Genomic DNA, 22,702 nt, shown 5'->3' with positions numbered 1-22,702 from the left:
TTTTATTTTTGGTTGATGTGCTTGTTTAATTTTGGACTAAGCCATTTTAGTGTGCTACTTCTTGTAATAATTGGCTGTAGCTCTCATGAGCAAAAGCCGGGATGATTCATTCCATTATCTAAAAAAAATGTGTTGGGAAAAACTGGGAATGGGCTGAAGGGGCAAATAAGGGGGTGTTGGCTGCAACGTCCTTTGTTATTTTAGCCTTTGTATAGGAGAGGATAATTGGTCGAACTTTTGTTTGGTACAGATGCATGCTGATCCAATGGTTACACAACCTGATTGATCTGGCATCATAGAACTGTGGGTTTGTAGCTGTAAATGACACGAAGTGAGTAGTTGACACGAAGTGTGTACATATATAAGAAGAAAGTATATCTTCATGTATGCTGCATCAGCATGCGTGCAGCTCATCAAGCATAGATGACCTGTGTCGGGCCACAACTAAAGCCCATCATAGATGAGGGTTCAACGGTGATGGGTATGGCCGTGAAGCTCAATTTTCAACGGGATTATTTTTGGCCCAACACAGATGAATACCTTTTTGATGGGCCACTGGTCTCCGTCATAGATATCTATATCTATGTACTAGTGATAGTAATTATGGTTTTCCAAAATATTACATGCAGCAAATGTTTTTCTTCATATCTCTGATGTGATCATTTACTCATGTTTTCACAGTTGACTTGATCTGGTTGAGGAATATACATCAGAGAGTATTGCCGGAAATCCATCTTGCAAACATCTCGAGACACTCCTTAGGTTTATACTCCGGAGCAGTGTGCCCAGCACCCTGAAGTATTGATGTACACTTAAGTGAAGGTTATAAATATCTCTTATTACCACCAGCCACAAGTGTAAATATTCTGGACATGGAGATAATCTTGAGAAAGCAACTTGTCAATTTTTTTTGTAAAAGCTCAATATAATAGTACAATATCACAAAAACGTAAAAAAAAATAATAACTTGCATGTATAAAAACACACCTTCACGGTTGCATATATCAGGTTATTATTCGCATGGCTTCTTGTGAATCTATAAAACAAAGTAACCATATTAAGCTAAGATATAGGTAATGGTCGCAATGCATATCGCGGCAGATGTCCCAAGCAGCTCGGATGTAGTGAATTGGAATATTTATGTTGCATAAAATAAGAAATAGCAATATGAACCAGCGCCACATATAGGAAAAGCATATATATATTGCCAGCAATGTTGGGAGCAAAATATTCGACGCTAATTCAAAGATCATGCTTTTATGGTTTGAGGAAGATAAGGACCATGTACAACGTGTAAGCCATTGGGAGAACAACTTCGTCTTTTGAGGTGATATTGTTAGTAGTTTTCTTGTTTTTAGTCAAACCATAATTTTCTAATTCACAATTATTCATCATGTTTGAACTCTATAATACTGGTTGTATAGCTTCATGGAAATAATGAACAGAATAAATTCTATTGTATTAAAAAATAACTGTAAATACATATTCCACTCATCAGCCACTTCCCCAACTGGCCTTCATGATATGTCAGAATTTATTAGTTATAAGTATGATAATCTTCACATTTATTAATTTTTACTATTGTTAAAAAGCCAGTGAAAGATACTACTCCCATTGTAAGTCATTTTGGGAGTCAAATTCTTCATCAAGTTTGTTCAAATTTATAATGTGATGGAGTACAATTATTTCTTGTGCTAATATATTTGCACCTCATGGTAGGTTAACTGTAGAAACAACGGTATTTGCTTAACGGCTAACCAAAAGCGTATAATATTTGACATTGTGTTCTATTGTATTAAAAATTAATGCATGATATGCAAATGGGTCTGTAGCCTAGTGGTTACAAGAACCTCAGTAGCACCTAAGGTCCTGGGTTCGCTCCCAGTGGTAGGCGACGTACCCGGCGATAGCGAAACGCCTATGGTGACTTCGTCAATTTCTCCAATTTTACTGGTCCAGTCTTCGAAGATGCTCATAGGGGTAGGGTTTGCGTGCGTTGTGAGTGTCTGAGTTGTACTGTATAATTCTAAAAAAAAATTAATGCATGATACTCTTGCTTGGAATGGTAATGGGGGTACCGTAATTTTTGAAGTTAATTTGGGATTCCTTTACATCATTTTTACGAAGGCACTGAAATATACCAATATTTACACTAAACATATCTCGTGCTACAAAGTGCAGTAGCTCACACTAGAAAGTGCAATATATCCCCCGAAATTATAATCACTCTTGAAATTGACTGTCAACGGAAATATTTACTTCTTACCCGGCAACTTGTCCAGCAACATACCATGGTCGCCAATCATCAACTACTGAAAGGTTGAGAAATCTAATCCATGCTTGTGTACTAGTGAAAGGAATTCCACAATCGTGATCACCGCTGCATCATTAATTAATTAAATGAAAAAAAATAATCCATGGGTTAGCCTATTTAATTTGCTATCGACGAGAAGAGCAATTTGGTGGATTTGAACCGCAAGGTTGCAATCAAATTTAATATATAAAGGATCGGAACATGGCATGATGTAGCCGAGGATTCCATAATCTTATAAAAGAATTTTAGTTTCCAATATGTATAGTAGTTGAGTTCCCTGTAAGAATATATAACTGCATGTATATTTTGTGAATAAGAGAAACGCAACAGTTCGGTATCAGAGGACATAAGTGAACATATTGATCAATTATTTGTTCGATATATAATTACCTGTATATCAATGCTCGGTATCCTTCTCTCATTAGCGTCAAATGATACTCCACTGTACTATACACATCTTTAATGTAATCTATATCGTAATTGCATCTTGTCCACTTTCCAACTGTTCCCTGTATTGTATAGCAACTTCTATGAATTAAACTCGTATATATGCATAACTATCATGCAATGCAAATTAGTCCTTTCCCTTGGCCTTCACAGCGGATAGGCTGAGTTTCAGTTCAAAGAATTATTCTGATATAAAAGGATTCAAAGAATGATTAGCCTTCTGTAAGGACAATGCTGAATTTGTAATATGATAATCGGCCTAATTTCATGCGGAAGACCAACTGCAAAGTGAATTTGTATATTCACTTTGCAAACTTTGGATTTCCATCCACCAGTAGCAAAGTGCATATACTTTGAAAAGTCAATGGAAGCATACATAGTACCATAGTAGAAATACCTTGTGCACACCAAGACTCTCCCTTACAGTTTTATCATTTGCCCATATTTTTAAAACCACATAGGAAGCTTTCTGCAGTAAATAAGCCAAATTAGACTTTCTTAGGTCAAGTGCTATCCAAGGAAAACTAGAGCAGATAAATTGGAATTCAATGGGATGTAGTAATTAATGTTGTATTTTTCATGCACTCAACTCTACACTTGAATTCAATAATGTCATCATCAGCAGCACGAGCAGACTCCAGCATGAGCCTACTCATTCCATCTGTCGCTGATGTGTTATGGATCCTGGGGCTCCAGACTTCTTCACATAATGGCTCAAGAACGTGTAGCATGTTGATGTCCTTTGTGCACTGATTAATTTGTAAAATATGTAATTAGGCCACATAACAGAGAACTATACACAGCAATTTCAATTACATTATTGACAATTGTATATACACAAACAGTAGCTAGTACTGATACTACCTATGTCCCAAAATATATAATTCCATTGACTTTTAGCACAATATTTGACCATTCATTTTATGAAAAAATATATAAATAATATTAATTTTGTTTTGACTTGTCTTATCATCAAAGAAATTATAATGTTGTCTTATAATTTTACATATTTAATCTAAATTTTTGAATAAGATGAATGGTTCAATGTTATATAAAAAGTCAACAGCGTCGTTCAACGTCATATAAAAAATCAACGCCATTATATATTTTGGGACGGAGGGAGTATAGTTTTTCTTGGAATACTTACATTGCGTATAGCTTGGATAGATTGCTCACACCGAGCATTCCCTGGGGCACTGTATTTCCCTATGCAGGTTTCTTTAGCATGCTGGTAGAAAATTGGTTTGAGTGGTCAGTATATAATATGTAAGAAATATTACAATAGATTTTGCACGTAGGCAATAGTACCTTTTGCCCTGTTCGAATGTCATGTATGAATAAATATTTTGGGCAGCACACTTCGCAAGCTAAACGTTATGATTTTATAAAACAAATTATATATACACGGTTGGTAGAATATGTTTTTAAAAGCAACTTTTCAACTTTGTAATATAGTTAATTGTCAATTTATTAGTTCGTGCTCTCGGGTATTATAAAAAAAATCAGATACTCCATCATCCTATTCATCCTTTCAGCTGAAAAGAATTAGAATATTGCCTAGTTGGTCAGATATATACTGCCGTGATCTGTTATTCATAATGAAACAGGCCGGTGTCTTTTTTTTTTGGAATTAATACCTACAAATATTTGCTGAATGTACTATAGGAAACATATAAAGTTATTAATTACTGGATTATGGATTACCTCATAAAGTTCATTGGATATAAGTCCCATGCCATGGAGACATGGAATTTTACCATCTTCATCAAATTGGCTATCGGTCACTGGATTGCCAGCAACGTACCCCTGCGTTATAAAGACAAGGTAAATAAAATGGTTGAAGGCAAAAGTTAATTACAGGGCAGATTGGTAGTACACATTAACAAGCAATTTATGTAGACTATTGACGTAATTAAGATTCCAAATATAAAATTTCATGATTGATATTTATCTGATAAGATCGATCAGACCATGAGATTCAAAATTGGCTTATCTCCTGAATCATTGGCTGAAAAATAAGATGCATAATCAGTAGTTAGTAGTTGGAAACACGCACAATTAATCCGCGCAGAAAGTGAACACCAAATTTGTCTTTAACTCATGAATAAAAAATATATATATCTCTGTCCTAATATTGTTGTGATAGTATTTAGTTAGTAGGAAAAGAAAAATCTTTCTAGTAATTATTGTGATAGTAATTGATACATGGTGACAACCATTTCCCATATGAGAGATGGTATTATTTACCGAAATATATTCCGAAACTGCTTGTTGATCAAATTTAATGTTGTGTAACAGTACGAGGATGTCTAAGGAAATTACTTTCATCGATCGCTAGCGCAAGTGTAGGTACAATGATACCACTATATGAGTCACCTCCAATATACAGCGGACTCAACAAGAACTGGGGATGATCGTGAAGCCACTGTATAAAGCAAATGTTTTAGAACAATGATCACTGGAAGATCTGCTATACACCGAGGGGCAATATAAATGAATATGAGAAAAAAAAAAACCTCAGTCTTGTGCTGTGATAGCGCATCAGATTAAAAGTACATAACGTGCTACTGCTTTTGCATCTTCAAGCTGTGATTTATGCTCAATCAAAGCAGAGTTTTGCTCAACAAACTACGTACATCACGGAGCAAGATTTAATATCTCCAGGGAGAGATAATTACTGGATTTTTCACAATTTGGTCCTTTTAAAAAACTTATTTCACAAATAGACCCCAAAAAACTTATCATAGAAATGGTCATTATTGGACGCTAGAGTCGCTGGTACCGTCCTCCTGCCACCGTGGCGGGTTGGTGCTGACGTGGCGGGGGAGCACGCCAATGAGGCTGATGCCACCCCTGTCCAACCCACGCCATTTTTTTCCTCTCCTCTCTAGTGCAGAGGAGAGATGTGCAACTTTTTTATTTTTCTTTTATTTTTTTATATTTTTTCGCACTTAGGAGTAGGGGTGAATATGGGGCAGGTATTTCCCGCCCGCCCGCCCAGCCACATTGGATATTTTAGGATAAATTCGGGTACCCGGGACTTTTCACGGATATTGGGTCCGAATACGGGTATTTTATGGCGGATATGGTATTGGGTTCGGGAAGTAGTATCCGACGGATATGGATTATCTGGTAAAAAATTCGGATATTACCCGGATAAATATACGGATATTACCCGTATTAGTTTTTGTGAGGCACTTTTTGGTATTGTGTATTGGCGGGGGGGGGGGGGTGCCAGAGAGGCTGGCGCGCTCCCCCTGCCACGTCAGTACCTAGCCGCCACGTTGGCAGGCATTGGACGATGGCGCCAGCCACTCTGACGCCCCAAAAATGACTATTTCCACGAAAAGTTTTTCTAGGGATCTATTTGTGAAAAAAGTTTTTCAAAAGGACCAAATTGTGAAAAATCCAGGAGATAAATCCTTGATTAGTTAATTCTGAATCTTATACCTAAGCTATTAAAAATAAAATTGGGCTATGGCCTCATAACAACGTGTGTTTTATAATCGCTGTCGACGGGGGATACCCGTAGACCGGATATAGAGGGTATTGGGGTACGCTGGTACGAGGATCTACGTAGTACGACATCAAGCAAACAGGAAACAGGGATTATACTGGTTCAGGCCCCTTGGTAGGTAATAGCCATAATCCAGTTGATATGGGATTATATGATGGAAACCACAGATTACAAAGGGAATAGCAGAACTCGACGATACCGACGAGATCGTAGTCGAGTTGATCCGACTAGATCTCCCCGTGACTTGGCTCTCACAAGCTCCGGCTTCGTAAGCTGTGGTGGGTGTGTTGGCTCTGAGATTCGATGCCTTAGGTCCTCCCAGGGGTCCCTTTTATATCGCAGGTCAACTGTCTCCAAGTAGGACTCGGAGAGGCCAGACCGAACATGACACAATGACGACCCAGTTCTGACTAAGTAGGACTCCTTCCATCTGTGAACTCCATGATGTATTTCCTTAATGTATGCCAAAAACGTCCATATACGCGTGAGCATACCATATCGATACGTGACGTATATCGAAGGGTAGAGGGTATACCTTACCCGTAACCCTGATAGTAGCCCCCGACTTCTGCTTAAATGAACTCGCGAAACCGATCGCGACTTCTGATGTCGAAGTTGTCGTCGTTCTTGGTGTGAGGACCGAGAGACAAGGAGTGATCGACAACGTCGGGTGAAGTTCAACGGTCATGAGTGAATTTAAATTGAAGTCCGAAAAACTGCCGCACGTAACGGACCTAGAAATTTCCGGCGGTCATCTCTCTCCTTTCCTTGGAATTCGCACCGGCGGAGGTGCGTCTATTTAAGGGAGTTTTGGGGTTCCAATTTGAGGTCCGCCTGTTGAAAAAAATCTCCAGCTTCCAAGCGTCCTTCGTCTTCTTCGCTCTCGCAAAAACCCTAGCCAACTCATCTCGGTCCTTTCTCCGGCGATCTCCGGTGGCCATGGATCTCGACAAGTCTACCTCCACCAGTCCGTCACTGAAGAAACTGCAGGAGGATGGCGCCCTTCCCGGTCGCGGGACCGCGCAGAGGGAAGTAGGAGGTACTGAACCCCAGCCTGTCCTGGGTCGCATGGTTGCGGTTGAGGACTTTATTCTCTGCGGTTTTCTTCCTCCGCCTTCTGAATTTCTCCTTTTGGTCTTGAATTTCTATGGTCTTTCCTTGCTCCATTTGAACCCCAACTCCATCGCCTTCCTGAGTATTTTTACGCATCTTTGTGAGGCCTACATTGGGGTGGAGCCGTTTCTTGACCTCTTCCGCTTTTACTATGAGTTACGCTGGATGGAATCCAAAAAGGTGTTCGGGTGTGTTGGTTTCCGACTTCGGGATGGCCTGAAGTCGCGATACATCCCCTTTCAGTGCCCCTCATCTCGCAGCAAATGGCGGGGGAGGTGGTTCTATCTTCAGATAGAGGATTTGGATCCTGTGTTCGTTGTTCCTAAGGAGCAGCCAGACAAGATTCCATCTTGGACCACCAAACCCGCCTTGACCCCGTCTCTCCAATCTTTCATCGATATCGTTGACGACCTCCGAGAACGGGGGTTGTCGGGGTATGAAGTTGCTGCCGACTTCATTGGTAGGCGGATCCAGCCGTTTCAAGCTCGAGCCCATCCTGCCTTTGATTATTCTGGGCCAGAGGACGCGACCCGGGTTTCTCCTCGGGGTATTTCCTTTTTAGTTAAATTGACTCCCTTATGCGCGTGTTCTTCCCGGCTTATCGGATTCTGGTCTCGATCTACAGGCTTGGATAGCGCAACCATGGAGCGCCGTGTTGGCTAATGGATGATCAGCGGCCCGACAACGGCGAGCAACGTCCCCGTCCCCCTTTGCGAGAAAGGGGTAGCCGAGCGACGCTGCCATCAATGTAAGTGTACTTAGCGGTCCTTTTGCATTTTTCTTCCGGGATCGCATTATGACTTTATGAAGCGTAGGCTCTCCCTTTGACTGATATCATCGGGCCGCTCGTGGACCATCAGGTGGCGGCGTCGCTGAAGGAGAAGGCCGCCAAGGGGGCGTCTGACGCTGCTGCTGCCGCTGCCACGATGAGTAGCGGCGACGTTCCGAAAAAGGAGAGGAAATTCTCCTCTGTAGTCAGACATCGTCGGAAGACACCCATCACCTCGGTAAGTTCTCCTGTTATTTGATCACGTAGTCGGAAAACTTCCACCTCACATCATATCGATTGTACTCCAGGCCTCGGACGCGTCTCCCCCGCCTCTGCGACGGCAGCGGCTTATGACGCTCAGCGAGAAGTAAGTGAATGGATTTGAGGTTTCGTGATATCGTCGAACTCTGTTTCAATCACAGCCTTTCGCAGGGCGGCGCGGGCGAAGGCGGCGCAAGATGGGTCTGGAGGGACCTCTAGCGCGTCTCCTGCCGTGGCCTCGACGGATGTCGTGGTCGTTCCCAGGAGCCGTGAGGCGACACCTAGCGGTCCGGCCAGCGATCACGTGGCTGGTCGTGGTTCGCCGGCTACTATCCTCACCTTGGAGGAGCTCCAGGTTGAGATGGGGCGCCTCCTCGAAGCTGGTGCTCGAGGTGTTAGCCGCGAGATTGCGGAGGTGAGGGTGGCGGCTGCGTCATTGGCGAACGAGCGCGCCGATCGGCTGGCGCGTGATCTGGCGGAGGTTCACGAGGACCTCTAGAAGATGAGGGAACTGGTGGCCGGCAACGAGCGACAACGGCAGGGGCTCGAGCACCGCATGTCGGAGCTTGAGAACAACTTGTCGGAAATCCTTGGCTCGTTGCGGGTCACCTATACTGGTCTGCATCAGCTCGCCTGGGAGTGCGGTACCAAGTCCACCATTCTGGCGAATCCCGATGAGTTCTTGCTGACGTCTTATCTTGCGGAGCTGGTGACGGCGATGGAGGAGATCCCCTCCAAGCATGTGGCCAGGATCGGAGAGAAGACGTCTAACGGGATCTACGCCGGGGTGTGCCACGTCCTTGCATGTGTGAGGCTGGCACACCCTGAACTCGGTCTGCGGAAGATCTTGGATCAGGGGGCGATTAGCGACGCGCGCAAGGATGTGATGGAGGAGGTCGGCGATTTGGGGGAGTCCGTCCTCCCGCTTTTCGAAGAGTAGGGTCTTAGCTCTCTTGTACTCTTTAGTCATGCTTTGTGTGCGATCATTGCCTTAGCCTTCTTTAGCATTTTGATCTCGAGTACTTTGTTGTCCTTTGTAGAGATGTTAATGTCAAGGATGTCCAGCAGCGCGGCCAGCCTGAGTTGCCAGTGGTCATTCTGTTACTTGCGTCCGAGCAACATGTGCCGGAAGGCGATGTAGATCGAAGTTTTCCTGTGGAAACGAGCATGGCGGCGACTCCCTTTGGTTGGTTGTCTTTGTTACCATCTCCTTTGCCCTTCCGTCTGGATCGACTGAATTTGTTGTGTTCTCAAGAGAGAAGAGCAGCTTGACTTAGTCGTTTCCATGCTGAGCAGATCTCGAGAGTGTGCTTGCTGACCAGGATCGTCGCATCCAGTATTGGAGGACGAAGTTTGAGGTTGCGCAACTCGAGAGGACCATGCTAGAGGTGAGAAAGGACCAGGCCATAGAGACACTCTGGGGTCGTGAGGTGTGGTTCAACTCGTATCTGAAGAGTTGCTGCACATCCATGTCGAGAGTCTGTAGAGAGCTCCGAGTACCCCATGGGGATCCCGAGGAATTGGCGGCCGGATACATCTCGTGGCTGAATGGGGCCTGCGCCCAGCTCGAAGGCATCGGTCAACATATCTACAAGGCCTTGAAGCAGGAGTGTCGTCGCTCAAGCCGATATGCCGGGGGGCTCGTGTCAGCCTGCGTACGAGATCATCGTCCGCAGCTGCACCTCGAGTTCCTCCGCGAAGGGTTTTCTCGTTCTCGGAGAACTCCTACGGAGATAGATGGCCTGGCGAAGTCGATGGCGCCTCTGGCGGAGAAGGTTTTCCAGTCGATGGACTGGCGTTGGCCTTCCTGGTAGTCTCCGTGTCTTGTGACAAATGTCTTAGGAAAAAGTGTAATTTGGATTTTAATGGAATTGCAAGAAATGTTTGTGTAATAGAAAAGAAATCTAACTATGCTTTCTTACTCTGGATGTAGTGTGTATGAGTGTCTTCTCACTTTGTGACTTCGATTAGTCGTTTGAGTTATACACTCTCCCTAGCCACTAGCCTTGTCATCGGAGAATTCTTCTCGGAAGATAAGGCTCTTGGACCTTTGACCTGCCTCGGTTGAACAAGCACTGATCCTAGCCCCCAGCCGTGAAGTTGGAAAGTTTATTTCCGATTACACGTCTTGGTTAATATGCACGGCGAGAACTCTTACACGACCAGATCTTACATGGTCTTTCGTCTCTACAGGATCCGACAAAGCCTTATCGGCTCTGGGCGTCCCCAGCCAAAGTTCCCTTAGGTTCCTCGGAGGCCTTGTCAAGACGGCGTAAAGGGACATGAGGATAGGTTTCAACGCTAGGTGTCATCTGGGTAAGGGATCATCAGAAAGGAACACTTTCATTGTAGTCTGTTCCTGAAAAATAGGCTTTATTGAGGCTGTAAGATGTCTTATAAGCATGGATACTATTGACTTATACATAGAATTTACGTAATTGATCAATGTTCCAGGAATTTGCCAACTCGCGACCATCGCCGTCTGTGATTTTGAATGCGCCTGGCCGCAGAACTTGTGTGATCGTGTACGGTCCTTCCCATTTGGGTGAGAGCTTGTTGCGCCCTGCTTGGCTTTGAACTCGTTGGAGGACTTAGTCGCCGATCGAAAGCGTGCGTGCTCGGATGCGCTTCTCGTGGTAACGGCGAAGGGCTTGTTGGTAGCTAGCTGCTCGAACGGCAACTCGTTCGCAATGTTCTTCGAGTAGATTCACATTGTCGTATCGCTGTTCCTCCTGATCCTCATCGGAATACTTCTGTACTCGTGTACTTTGATGTCGTAGCTCAGTGGGGAGCATGGCCTCTGAGCCGTACATGAGAAAGACGGGTGTTTCCTTGTTGGATGTTGTCGGTGTGGTACGCACAGCCCATAGTACTGATGGAAGTTCCTCGACCCACTTCTTGTCGTGTGACATGAGCCTGTCGTAGACGCGGGTCTTGATTCCTTGTAGTATTATGCCGTTTGCCCTCTCGACTTGTCCATTGCTCTGAGTGTGAGAAACCGAGGCGAAGCAGATCTTGACTCCCAGCCTGATGCAGTAATCCTAGAAATCGGCACTGATGAATTGGAGCCGTTGTCTGTTATGATACCGTGGGGCAATCCGAATCTACAGAATATCCCTTTGATGAATTTGATGGCGTTGTCGGCTTTGATTTCCCCCGTGGGTGTCGCTTCAATCCACTTGGTGAATTTGTCGATCGCCACAAATAGGAACCTGTAGCCACCCTATCCTCGTGGGAATGGCCCGAGTATATCTAGCCCCCAGCACGAGAACGGCCAAGTGAGAGGGATAGTCTGGAGTGCTTGCGCTGGCAGCTTTATATGTTTACTGTGGAATTGACAGGCTTCACATCGCTGAACCATGTCGCAGGCGTCTTTGAGGCCGGTTGGCTAGAAAAACCGTTGTCGGAAAGCTTTTCCGACTAATGTCCGACCGGCGGCATGTGACCCACAGATCCCTTCATGTATGTCGAGGAGGAGGTGTCTGCCGTCGTCGGACGAGACGCATTTTAGGAGTACCCCGTTTGGTGCCTTCTTGTATAGATCGTTGCCGATCATACAGTAGACTTTTACTTTACGGGATATTTTCTCGGCCTCTACGTCATCCTCGGGCAACTCTTCGCTGCCTATGAATTTAATGAGTAGGGTGCGCCAGTCGTCTGTGGTCTCAATATCGGCAACGGCTCGCTCTGCCTCTGTAGCTCCCGAGCCGATGTTGGGGGCGACCGGGCTGTCTGCGCCGGTTGCCTCTTTCACTGATGGCCTCGTCAGGACGTCCAGAAAGGTGCCAGGTTCAAGTGGTTCTCGTCTGGACGCACGTCGTGCTAGATCATCCGGTTCGATGTTGTCTTTGCGGTATACATGTCGGACCTCGATCCCATTGAACCTTTTTTCCAGCTTCCTGACTTCTGCGAGATACTTGGATAACTCGGGGCTAGAGCACTTGTAATCTTTATGCACCTGGTTCGCGACTAGTTCGGAATCTCCTTTCACGATTAGTCGCCTGACTCCGAGTGCAGCTGCAGCTTATCCCGGCGAGTACTCCTTGGTATTCGGCTGTGTTATTGGTTGCCCTGAAGTTGAGGTGAATTGCATGCTTGAATTGATCTCCCGAAGGTGATGTCAAGATGAATCCTGCCCCTGCTCCCTGGCTGTTGAGTGCACCGTCGAACGCCATTATCCACGTTTCGTTGTCGATTTGGTTGTCTGACCTATTATCTGGCATGGTCCAATCGGCTACGAAATCGGCGAGTACCTGGGACTTGATGGCTGTTCGTGGCACGAAGTGGATATTAAATTGGCTTATCTCGACTACCCATTTGGCAATGTGGCCAACAACGTCTTTGTTTCTCACGACTTCACCGAGAGGGAAGGAGGAGACAACTGTGACCCAGTGGGCTTGGAAGTAGTGGCGTAGCTTTCTTGATGTCATGATTACTGCGTAGAGCAGTTTTTGGATTTGTGGTTATCTTGTCTTTGCGTCGTGGAGAGCTTCGTTGACATAGTAGACTGGTCGTTACACCTTCTCTCTCTCGACAACAATGATAGTGCTAACGGAATATGGTGTGGCGGCAATATAGATAAATAATTCTTCATTAGGTTGGGGGGCAACAAGTACATGTGGATTTGATAGGTAGCGCTTGACTGCAATGAAAGCCTCTTCGGCCTCCTGTGTCCATACAAATTTGTCTTGCTTTTGCAGCAGAGCGAAGAAAGGTTGTCCTCGCTCTCCCATCCTAGCGACGAACCTGCTTAGTGCAGCGATGCATCCGGTTAGCTTCTGTACTTCCTTGAGTCTTGTAGGCGACTTCATGTTCTCGATTGCCTTGATCTTCTCGGGATTTGCTTCTATTCCTCTGCCAGAGACGAGGAAGCCGAGTAGTTTGCCCGATGGTACTCCGAACGTGCACTTCTCTGGATTGAGCATGAGGCGATATCGTCGGAGGTTGTCGAACGTTTCCCGCAGATCGTCAATCAATGAGTTGCTTGTCTTGGTCTTGACAACAATGTCATCGACGTAGGCCTCGACATTGTTTCTGTGCTGGTCGCTAAGTGCACCTTGGACCGTGTGCTGGAAAGTGTTTCCTGCGGTTATTAGTCCGAACGGCATCTTAACGTAGCAGAATGCCCCGAACGGCGTGATGAATGTTGTCTTCTCCTCATCCTCTTTTGCCATACAGTTGAGTCCACCAGTTGGTCTATTCGAGGAAGAGGAAAATGATCCTTGGGGCACGCCTTGTTGAGGTCGGTGAAATCGACACACATTCTCCACTTCCCGTTGGCCTTCCGTACCATAACTGGGTTGGCTAGCCACTCTGGATGGAGTACCTCTCTGATGAAACCAGCTTTGAGAAGCTTGTCGAGCTCTTCTCGTATGGCTTGTTTTCGATCTGGTGCAAATCTCCGTGGTTTTTGCTTTACTGGCTTGGCATCGGGTCGCACCATGAGTTTGTGCTCAATCACCTCCCTGGGTACCCCCGGCATGTCGGATGGCTGCCAAGCGAACACGTCAGCATTGTCGTGGAGGAAGGTGATGAGCGCGAGTTCCTATTTCTCGCCTAGTGATGCCCCGATCTTGACGATCTTGTCGGGGTTGGCACTGGAGAGTGGAACGATCTTGATTGCGCCGTCTGGTTTCGGCGTCGTGTTTGTGTTGCTCACTTTCTTGGGTGGCTCTGCTGTGGCAGGCGGGCTGGGCGTGTACTCGACCAAGTCGAGGCTCCGCTTGTCGCATTGTACTGCCAGCTTAGCGTTCCCTTGAATAGTGATTGTTCCCTTCGGTCCTGGCATCTTGAGCACTTGATACGCATAGTGAGATGCGGCCATGAACTTCGCGAGTGCAGTTCTCCCAATGATGGCATTGCACGCTGTATCGAATTCAGCGACATCAAAGGTGATCTGTTCCGTTCGGAAGTTGTTTGCTTGGCCGAAAGTCACAGGCAACGTAATTTTGCCCAATGGTTTGGATCATGACTGAGGAGTGATTCCATGGAAGGGTTGATCGGTAGGTGTCAACTCGCTTCGTGGAATCCCCATCGCGTCCAAGGTGCTGGCGAAGAGAAGGTTGATTGAGCTCCCGCCGTCGATCAGTACTAGGGCGATATCCGACCACGATCGGATATCGCCCTAGGATGACAGCAGTCTTGGGGTGGTCCTCTTCTGAGAATTCTATCTTCTGCTCGGACCACTTCATCTTGGGCGCGGCCCCCTGCCACGTCGAATAGACTTCACGTTCCACTTTCTTGTATTCTCACTTTGAGGAGTATGCCGTGGAACCTCCGAAAATGTGTGAGACATGGAGATCGGAATCTGGGTATGCTGAGTCCGATTCCTGAGTAGGCGCCTCAGCGTCCTTCTCAACCACGTGTACTCGCTTGCCTTTTTCCGATGCCATGTGTTTTACGAGCGACTTTTTGAAGACGAGGCAATTCTAGAGAATGTCTATCCGTCTTGTGTATAGGGCACCATGCTTTCTTCATGTCGCTGCCTTGTGGGTCTGGGCGCTTGGGAGGGTCCGCTTATTCTGTTGCGAGAACTTCTGATTGAGCTTTCCTTTTCCCACTCTTCCGATTTTTCTTCTTGCTTGACTCAGGTGCGTCCTTGGCTGGTTTCTTCTCTTCTCCGGTCTTCGATTTGTCGTTCTTGCGTCTCAGTGCGTCATCCGCATTAGCGCATCGGTCGACAATTTCGAATAATCTCCGAGTAGTCGTGATGCGCCTCGTTGCCAACTCCTGAGTAGTATAGCGATCTCTGACACCGGATTTGAAAGCGTGAATTACAGAAGCATTGGTGATCTCGGGGATTGTGTTTCTGCACTCGTTAAAGCGCCGAACATAATCCCTCAAGGATTCGCCCGGGTTCTGTGTCAACGCATGTAGGTCGTCTTCGATCGCGTGGCACTTGTAAGTTCCTTGGAAGATGGCTACGAACTGCTGCCTCAAGTCTGCCCACGAAGAGATCGAGTAGGGGGGAAGATGCATCAGCCATGAACGTGCAGAGCCTTTCAATGCGGTTGGCAAGTAATTCGCTAACGCGTTGTCGTCAGCTCCGGCAGCGTAGAGTACCGTGGACTAAACCTGAAGGAACTCTTCCGGGTCGGTGCTCCCATCGTATTTCTCTATTGCTCCAGGTCAGAATCTTTCGGGCCATCGGACATCCCGAAGTGAACGACCGAAAGCTCTACACCCAGCGCTAGGGGCGGTGGGTTGTCGGCGATCATACGTTCTTCGTGGATGTCTATCTGATGATGAAGATGACGAGGATGATGACGATGACGATGGGTCACTTGGTTCCGGCGTATTATTACGAGGACATTGGCCGGGTTCTCGAGAATCCAGTCGTCGTCTCCATTATCGTCGTCATTATGGCGACGTCCTCGACCAGTATCGCCCAGCACCCGCCGTTCGCGATCGTCGTGATTGTGGCGGTTGTGGCGGTTATCATGGTCTCGGTCTTCGCTTGAACGGCCTCCTCGATCTTCGTTATCGTGACACCATGAAGAGACATGACACCTGGAACGGTTCTCGTTATCTCGTGTGCGTCGTGCCTCTCGGCGGCCATTAAGGTGATCGCGGAGATTGCCGGTGCCACGAGGCGGAGGGGTGACTCGATGAGGCGATTCCTGCCATTCAGGGTCTTCACCATTAGCATCGCCAGTTGGTATAGAGGGTATTGGGGTACGCTGGTACGAGGATCTACGTAGTACGACATCAAGCAAACAGGAAACAGGGATTATACTGGTTCAGGCCCCTTGGTAGGTAATAGCCCTAATCCAGTTGATATGGGATTATATGATGGAAACCACAGATTACAAAGGGAATAGCAGAACTCGACGATACCGACGAGATCGTAGTCGAGTTGATCTGACTAGATCTCCCCACGATTTGGCTCTAACAAGCTCCGGCTTCGTAAGCTGTGGTGGGTGTGTTGGCTCTGAAATTCGATGCCTTAGGTCCTCCCGAGAGGTCCCTTTTATATCGCAAGTCAACTATCTCCAAGTAGGACTCGGAGAGGCCAGACCGAACACGACACAATGACGACCCAGTTCTGACCGAGTAGGACTCCTTCCATCTGTGAACTCCATGATGTATTTCCTTAACGTATGCCGAAAACGTCCGTATACGCGTGAGCATACCATATCGATACGTGACGTATATCGAAGGGTAGAGGGTATACCTTACCCGTAACCCTGACAATCGCAGCTCCATATTTCAAGTAGAAACTAAATTTCATAATAGTATTGTTTTTGCACAATTAACATGATGCATATAACTAACAAAAATAATTTAAGAAAAAAATATTGTAACTGTTAGTATGCATTTATGTGGCATGTGTAGCGTCCTCCAACCGGATGGGTGTAAAAAGGCAATAATGAAAAGTGTCAAAAATTCTCAAGAACATAATAACTATATGATGCATCATTATCGATTTACTTACCATATAGACATAATATCATACTTAATGTTGTATTCGGAAACTCTTTTCCATGGTATGACACACAACATGGTCTTTTGATGGATCATTGGACAAATAATCTAGAGAACTTGAAAATGGCCGTATAGTCGGCTACCATGGGGAAATAAAGAATTTACTCATTTTAATTCATAGCTTCGGCAATATAGCTTAGATTAGAAAATTAACTTGATTCACAGCTTGGTCCGTATAGCTTGAGAGAACTTGTTGCACATACATAGGTGTGGAAACTAGAATAGCAAAAATCTAAATTTTGTCTACAAGCATCAAAATTAGAATAGCAAATTCTGCAAACAAACCCAATTAAGGTGAACAAAGGTAAATTTTCATTTGAAGAAAGTCTAACATTAATTTTTAATGGACAAGGCAATAAAGCACGGGCTACATGCGAAAACATCTTGTCCCAAGCAGTAGATGCCGTAAAGCCTCTATTTCCATAGGTGGCTGCCTGGGACAAGGCTATTTTGACGGATCCATGGCTGCATATAGCTGGCCGCATGTGAAAATGGAAGGCTTTTTCGTAGGCAGACTTCCGTGATAGACCTTATACACAAGCCTTCTCATATTGTTATGTTTTGCTGTTACTGTGTTTGCTATCGAAGGAAAGTAACATGACACTCTCACATTTGAATAGAACTATACATTGGGGATAATTTGACATGAAGGACTACTATGTCTGATGTAAACACAAACTTTTGTTTCCCTAGAGAAAATAAATCACACATTTATTTTATTATAAAAAACTGTTTTTTCTTTTTTATGATATTTCTTTATGAAAAAGTTAATTGTAGTCTCTTGAACTATTTTGTGAAAGCAGTAAACCGCCTAAACTATATGCAGCTCAATTCACACCCCTAACTAGTGAAATTAGTTCAGCTTACTTCGTAACGATATTTTTCTTTTCTTTTCTTCTCTCTACATAAGGAGATAGATGCATTACAGTTTATGTCTTAACATTTTTTTAGACTTTTGTATCACTGTCTACATATGTTGGAAGCACCTAATACTGAACTAAACATGGAGATTTTAAAGTTCAAACTGTCAAGGTTACGGATAAGGTATACCCTCTATCCATGGATATACATCGTATACTGATACGGTATACCCGCGCGTATACGGGTAGTTCCTGTATACGTTAAGGAAATATATCACATGATAGAAACAGAATCCACAGATGGAAGGAGTCCTACTCGGACAAGACTGGGTCGTTACCATATCGTGAGGGGTCCGATATCTCCGAGTCCTACTTGAAGATCAACTAACCCGCGGTATAAAAGGGACCCCCTGGGCAGAACCTAAGGCATCGAATCTCACCGCCAATACATCCACCATAGCATATGAAGTCGGAGCCTACAGGAGCCAAGTCGCCGGGTGATCTAGTCGAACCAACTCGACTACGGTCTTATCGGTATCATTGAGTTCCGCTATTCCCTTTGTAATATGTGGTTTCCATCATATAATCCCATACCAACTGGATTAGGGTTATTACCTATCAAGGGGCCTGAACCAGTATAATCCTTGTCTTTTGTTTGCTTGATGTCGTATTACGTAGATCCTCGTACCAACGTACCCCAATACCCTCTATATCCGGTCTACGGGTATCCACCATCGACACAAACGTTCATGAAAAATTTTAGATTAAAATACATCTTGTATAAAGAGGAACTAAAACAGAAATATTATTAAGAAGTAAAGTGAACAATTCTTTTAAAAAAACTAAAGTGAACCATTTTCAATTGTGTAGGGATTAAAGTGAGCCAAAAAAATAGTTTAGATGATTAAGTTATTGAAGTAGATCAGGGGAGTATAATGGTCAATTTTCATTATTTGTTACATCTATATATATTGTGCAGCATTTCAAATAGTACCAGAATATTTTTTGTTACAGAATTTGGTACCTCATAGTAACTGCTAGTTACTAAATGGTAAATGTGGTACTTCCTGATACATCCAGTATGGTGAAGTCACACTTAATTATGTGCTGTACATGTACTTTCTCATTCTCTGTCTATTTCAAAATTAAGGACCTCTAGGATTCCAATTTTATATTACAATATAAGCAATCCTGCATTGATTCTTATGATTTCCATCATCTCAATGATCCTAGAACCAATCAGATGCTTAGAAAGAAAATCTAAGGTATTTAAAATTTAAAAATGGACAACTCAAGTGACAAAAAAGGAATCTTTTGACCTCACCATAGAATTTACTGAGCAACCTAAAAAAAATATTTTGTAACTGATGGTGGATGTTACTGAAATGACATTCAAAGCCCGCAGATGTTCTCGAAGAAAACCATAAGGCAAATAAAAAAAATATTAAACCAATTCCATACAAGACAGATAGAGTAAAAATCTGAAATTCTGGGCATGTATTGGTCAGCACAGAGTTACCTTTCTGAGGAAAATATAAAGCTGTTTCACTGTCTTGGTATCACTAGACTTGGACCCTTCCATTGTTGCCGCGTATGAGAACCCTGCCCCTACAGGAGAATCCACAAAGATTATGTTGCTCACCTGCAAAACCATACAAAGTTCATCCCTTAAAACCTGGATAAGGGCATATGCCTTTTTTTTCATTTGAGACAGAGATACAAATAATTTTCTTTGTTGCCACATTCATTAAAAAATGTAGGCAACCTTAGTCCAAGTCTCTGGTCGGTAGATAATTTCCGGCAATCCTCCACTGTAATACCGTTTTGCAGCGAATTGGAATGGCCCTATAAATATATGGACATAAACAATTTGTTAAGTACAACAAGCCTTATTGTAACATGACCTAGAAGCATGGTTTATAATATAATATATATTGTTTATCCGAAGGAACTCAATGTAAACTTTTTAATAATTTGAGAAAAAAACCCTGCTAGTTAATTTAACTATCTCGTGGGTTAGGCCAGAGATACTAGAACATCCTAGCCCACCTGATAGCCACAATAAAAGTGGGTCTACATCAGGATCCTTCTCTGACTTAACAAAGTAGTAGAAGAGGCGCACGCCAGTACTCTCGTTCACCTCCACGTATCTGCAAAGTAATATTGCACACACATGATATATATGGATCGCTGGCATTGAATAGCGAATAAGTTTTCATTTCTTTGTACCAAGGCTGGAACCACAATCATTGAAGAAGGAGAAACATATGTAGCTAACCACCCATTGTGGTTTAGAAAACAAATACTTTTAGCCACATGATTAAATTAATAGAAGTGGCATTGATTTTATTAGAAATACATATCAAACCCTACGAATACGACATTTTGGAATATACTGGAACTATCATTTGGAGGCTATTGTAGCAACTCGTAGTTTGGAGAAGATCATTATAGTAGCGTTCATCTCAAATGGGTGGAAGACAAGTACTATGATCTACGTATATGTAAATAAAGAATTTATAACTATTATGATCATTATTGCCGGCGCAAACTTTTTTATGATGCCTAATTCTGTCATTGTGTTGAAGTTATTGGATTTTTAAAAAATATATTATTATTTTAATGGAAAATGAGAAAAAAATATTTTGTGCCTAATTATAATCGTGAAAGTAGAAGCCAATTAAATTCATAATGTTCGATGTGAGGCTTGTCGAAGGGCACAAGTTCAACATAGGCATATCAATTGTTGGAAGCGCGGTGAGCCAGGCCATTCAAACTGCGGGTGGTTCAATAGGGGCTTGTTGAACTTTGATAGTTCGACTAGGCCCACAACTAACAGCCGCAGGCCCTGTCAAATGACAGTAGTTCAATTGGCCCCAGTATATCCCCTATTGAACAATGGGCATTCAGTACAGCCCTTTTAAATCCTTCCCCACAGCTCGACAGGGGTCATTTTGATCTGAAGAGGGAGGACCACTTAGAGGGCACATTGGCGTCGGCAATGGATGGGGAGTGCAGCCGTGGGAGAGGACGCTGCTGCAGGCCACGAGAGAGGAAGGAGGCCACACCTGCAGACAGCGGGAGAGGAGCGGCAGTGGAGGCCCTCCCTCAGGTGATTGCAAGGTTAAATTCCCAATCCCTAAGTAAAATGCTGGATGTTAGCACAGATTTAAATTAGTTTTACTAGAATAGTTAGAGTAGTTAAATATTTAAGTAAGTACTTGGTGAGTACATGTCTTTTTTACTTAGTATTAATTTATTATTACAGTGAAAAAGGTTTTTGGTAGCACGTATGTTACTGTGCATAATTGGCGGTAGTAAAAATTAACACGGAGTATTAAGTTGACGTTGAACCGTATTTTAATGAAGTTGTATTGCATCAGTAAAAACTGAACCACATGTGAAATTATTGGGTAGTTCCATGGTAAGACATTTTTTCATGTTCTATCAAGATGACATTGATGTGGTTATTTGTGCGTATGACGGTGATGCTCCTATACTAATTTTGCGTTAGCAGGGTAGATTTGAACTTATATGCCTAAATTCACTAGAGTAGTAGGTTATGTACGATGTCCTAGGGTGGCTGCATAATATGTTTAGGGTTGATCCAATTGTTCAAAAGTTTGTTATCAAAACTGTGTGGCCAGTAAGGGGTGAGTATGCTTGGCAGTGGGAAGTAGTAGAACTTGCATGCACTGGAAGTTGGAGAAAGTTTGTAGCTAGAGTGAATAAGAAAGGGTATAGCCTGGCAATACTAGTGGAGTCATCAAAGCTGCGGAGGCAGCGCTGCCGCCCCGTCTGTTGCCTCCTCGCTCCTCCCATTGACGTCCATACGCAGCAGCGTGTCGCATCTTCCCTCGAACCCCTGCAGTTCTCCGCTTTTTCTCGGCTGCAACCACACGGCGAGCAGGTGAGAGCTCAACCCGCTCCAATGCTGCATGCAAGTTGCTTGATGAAATGCTTCCATGGAGCCAGCTTCTAGTTTCTTGTGTACATGTACAATTTGCTATTTTCCGTATATTTTTCCAAGAACTTTCTGCTTCCTCAAATTATTTACTTGATGAGTTTTTGGAACAAACTCATGTCGAATCTGTGCAAGAGGTTAATGTGTATTACTCTGGCCTAAGTGAAGCAATGAAAGAGGTTGTTGCACCATATAGTAATTGCTAGGCGTATGATTAGGTTGACGACAAGCTGAACTCACTGTTGGCTATTGATGCAACAAATGAGAATGAGGCGTTAGTGGAATAGATGCAACTGGGAAACAAGGAATACATCGAAATTGTAGTGCAAGGCCAATATACAACACAGTGGGACATAGAAATCAACGTGCTTCCTGATGTGTCATCTAAGGGTCAATGATGGTCTCGGTGCCCAATAACAGTATGATTGTAAGCAGGTGCAAATTGAATAGTTGTTTTATAATAAAGGACAACTCCAATATGCGGTGGAGAGATTGGCTTTCCCGCAGAGGTGGGAGTAGGAGAGGGGATTTCAAATAGGACAATTTATGTCGTGAAGTGTACAATGCTATGCATAACGGGAAGTACACTCGATATACTCTGTAGGCAACCTGTATTTTCTCAAGTCAATCAATTTCCCAAGGCACGTTAGGTTTAGCTCCGGCGCATATGTATTATGTGTACGGTACATGCCATTGTAGTGCTAACATCTAAGTATTTCCTAATCTGCCATAGTATTAGTCAGGCAAGCATATGTAACCACATAATCAATTTAAAGTCGTGAATGAGGAATTTGTGACGGGGCCTATCACCTGTCACATAGGCCATACTATTGACTGGCCGGAATAAACCCCGATATAGAAGCAACCATATAGGCACTCATCATAGGCCTCTTGGCCAGACCCGTCACCAGTGATACTCATCGGTGATGAGGATAGGTTGCGGCCCGATAAAGATTATCATTGACAAGCCGCA

At 44.1% G+C, this 22,702-nt stretch overlaps 1 protein-coding gene across 1 annotated transcript in view; it reads right to left on the bottom strand.

The window, feature by feature from the left end:
- Positions 1-200: 200 nt before the first annotated feature.
- The window catches only part of LOC127754684 (serine carboxypeptidase-like 13), a 41,721-nt gene continuing 19,219 nt past the window's right edge, over positions 201-22,702 (bottom strand). Inside the window, exons 2-12 of the mRNA XM_052280260.1 lie at positions 19,815-19,915; positions 19,531-19,610; positions 19,285-19,407; positions 4,466-4,567; positions 3,909-3,989; positions 3,352-3,510; positions 3,159-3,230; positions 2,705-2,823; positions 2,267-2,380; positions 988-1,036; positions 201-793 (exon numbers count right to left, since the gene is read on the bottom strand). Of these exons, the coding sequence (XP_052136220.1) occupies positions 710-793; positions 988-1,036; positions 2,267-2,380; positions 2,705-2,823; positions 3,159-3,230; positions 3,352-3,510; positions 3,909-3,989; positions 4,466-4,567; positions 19,285-19,407; positions 19,531-19,610; positions 19,815-19,915 (1,084 nt within the window). The 3' untranslated portion in view covers positions 201-709. The remainder of the gene's footprint in view (positions 794-987; positions 1,037-2,266; positions 2,381-2,704; positions 2,824-3,158; positions 3,231-3,351; positions 3,511-3,908; positions 3,990-4,465; positions 4,568-19,284; positions 19,408-19,530; positions 19,611-19,814; positions 19,916-22,702) is intronic.

The sequence above is a fragment of the Oryza glaberrima genome, chromosome 11 (genome assembly GCF_000147395.1).
Source record: "Oryza glaberrima chromosome 11, OglaRS2, whole genome shotgun sequence".
Classification (NCBI taxonomy): domain Eukaryota; kingdom Viridiplantae; phylum Streptophyta; class Magnoliopsida; order Poales; family Poaceae; genus Oryza; species Oryza glaberrima.
This window is presented reverse-complemented; position numbering and strand designations above follow the sequence as displayed.